The sequence below is a fragment of the Aphanomyces astaci genome (assembly GCF_000520075.1).
Source record: "Aphanomyces astaci strain APO3 unplaced genomic scaffold supercont1.134, whole genome shotgun sequence".
Taxonomy (NCBI): Eukaryota; Oomycota; class Saprolegniomycetes; order Saprolegniales; family Verrucalvaceae; genus Aphanomyces; species Aphanomyces astaci.
In genome coordinates this window covers 4,015-4,784 of record NW_009798397.1, presented here as the reverse complement: position 1 = coordinate 4,784, position 770 = coordinate 4,015, and the positions used below count along the sequence as shown (strand labels likewise).

General features: G+C 55.2%; 1 protein-coding gene across 1 annotated transcript; it reads left to right on the top strand.

The window, feature by feature from the left end:
* Positions 1 to 285: 285 nt before the first annotated feature.
* H257_18057 (hypothetical protein) lies at positions 286 to 564 on the top strand (the record flags this gene model as incomplete). Its single annotated transcript, XM_009847068.1, has 1 exon — positions 286 to 564. One exon carries the CDS (start codon positions 286 to 288, stop codon positions 562 to 564), a length of 279 nt encoding a protein of 92 aa, XP_009845370.1.
* Between the last annotated feature and the right edge of the window lie 206 nt (positions 565 to 770).

The following is a 770-nucleotide window of genomic DNA, read 5'->3' as shown; positions in this document are numbered from 1 at the left end:
CCTCCAAGTGGCGCTTGAAGAAATGCACCGCAACGTGGCGGTGCGAAGCGACAAGTTGCGTCAGCAAGCGCGTGGACGCCGCGACCGAAAGTCCCAAGTCAAGTTTGCGGGGTTTTCGGTCGGCGATTTTGTGCTCGTTGGATCGGTCGTCAACCGTCCGACAAAATTGGCACTGCATTGGCGCGGACCCTGCCAAGTGACCAGAGTTATCACAGACCATGTGATGGAGACTCAGCAGCTGGTGCCACCGTATGAGTCACGGTCCATCATGCGTGCCGACTGAAGATGTACCACGAAGGTGGTAGAGAGGTGACCGAAGACCTCGAGGCGCAGATCACGTTTGGCGATAGCGGATTTCATGTGGAGCGCCTGGACGAAGCGCGCTGCGTGGATGGCCAACACCAAGTGTTGGTGAAGTGGCTTGGACTCGACGATGAAGAATCGTCCTGGGAACCTGCGGCGAATTTGCTGGACGACATTCCAGTCGTATTTCGCAAGTGGGCGGCATCCAACAACGAAGACCCTGCCGTGGCCGCCCTCATCGAGACACTGGACTTTCCGTAGGAGGGGAAGTGTTCTGCAGCGTGCAGAGCAATTGGGTCGCGCGTTAGTTTGACCCATTGCAAACGGACACACACTCTGTGTGTGGCGTGTCAAAGGTTCCGATACCTTAGTGAAGGTACTGAGTTCTTTAGTGAATGGTATTCAGTAGGCGCCTCATGGCGTGTTAAACCTCGCTAATGTCAGTGTATGTTATGTTTGCTACCTTG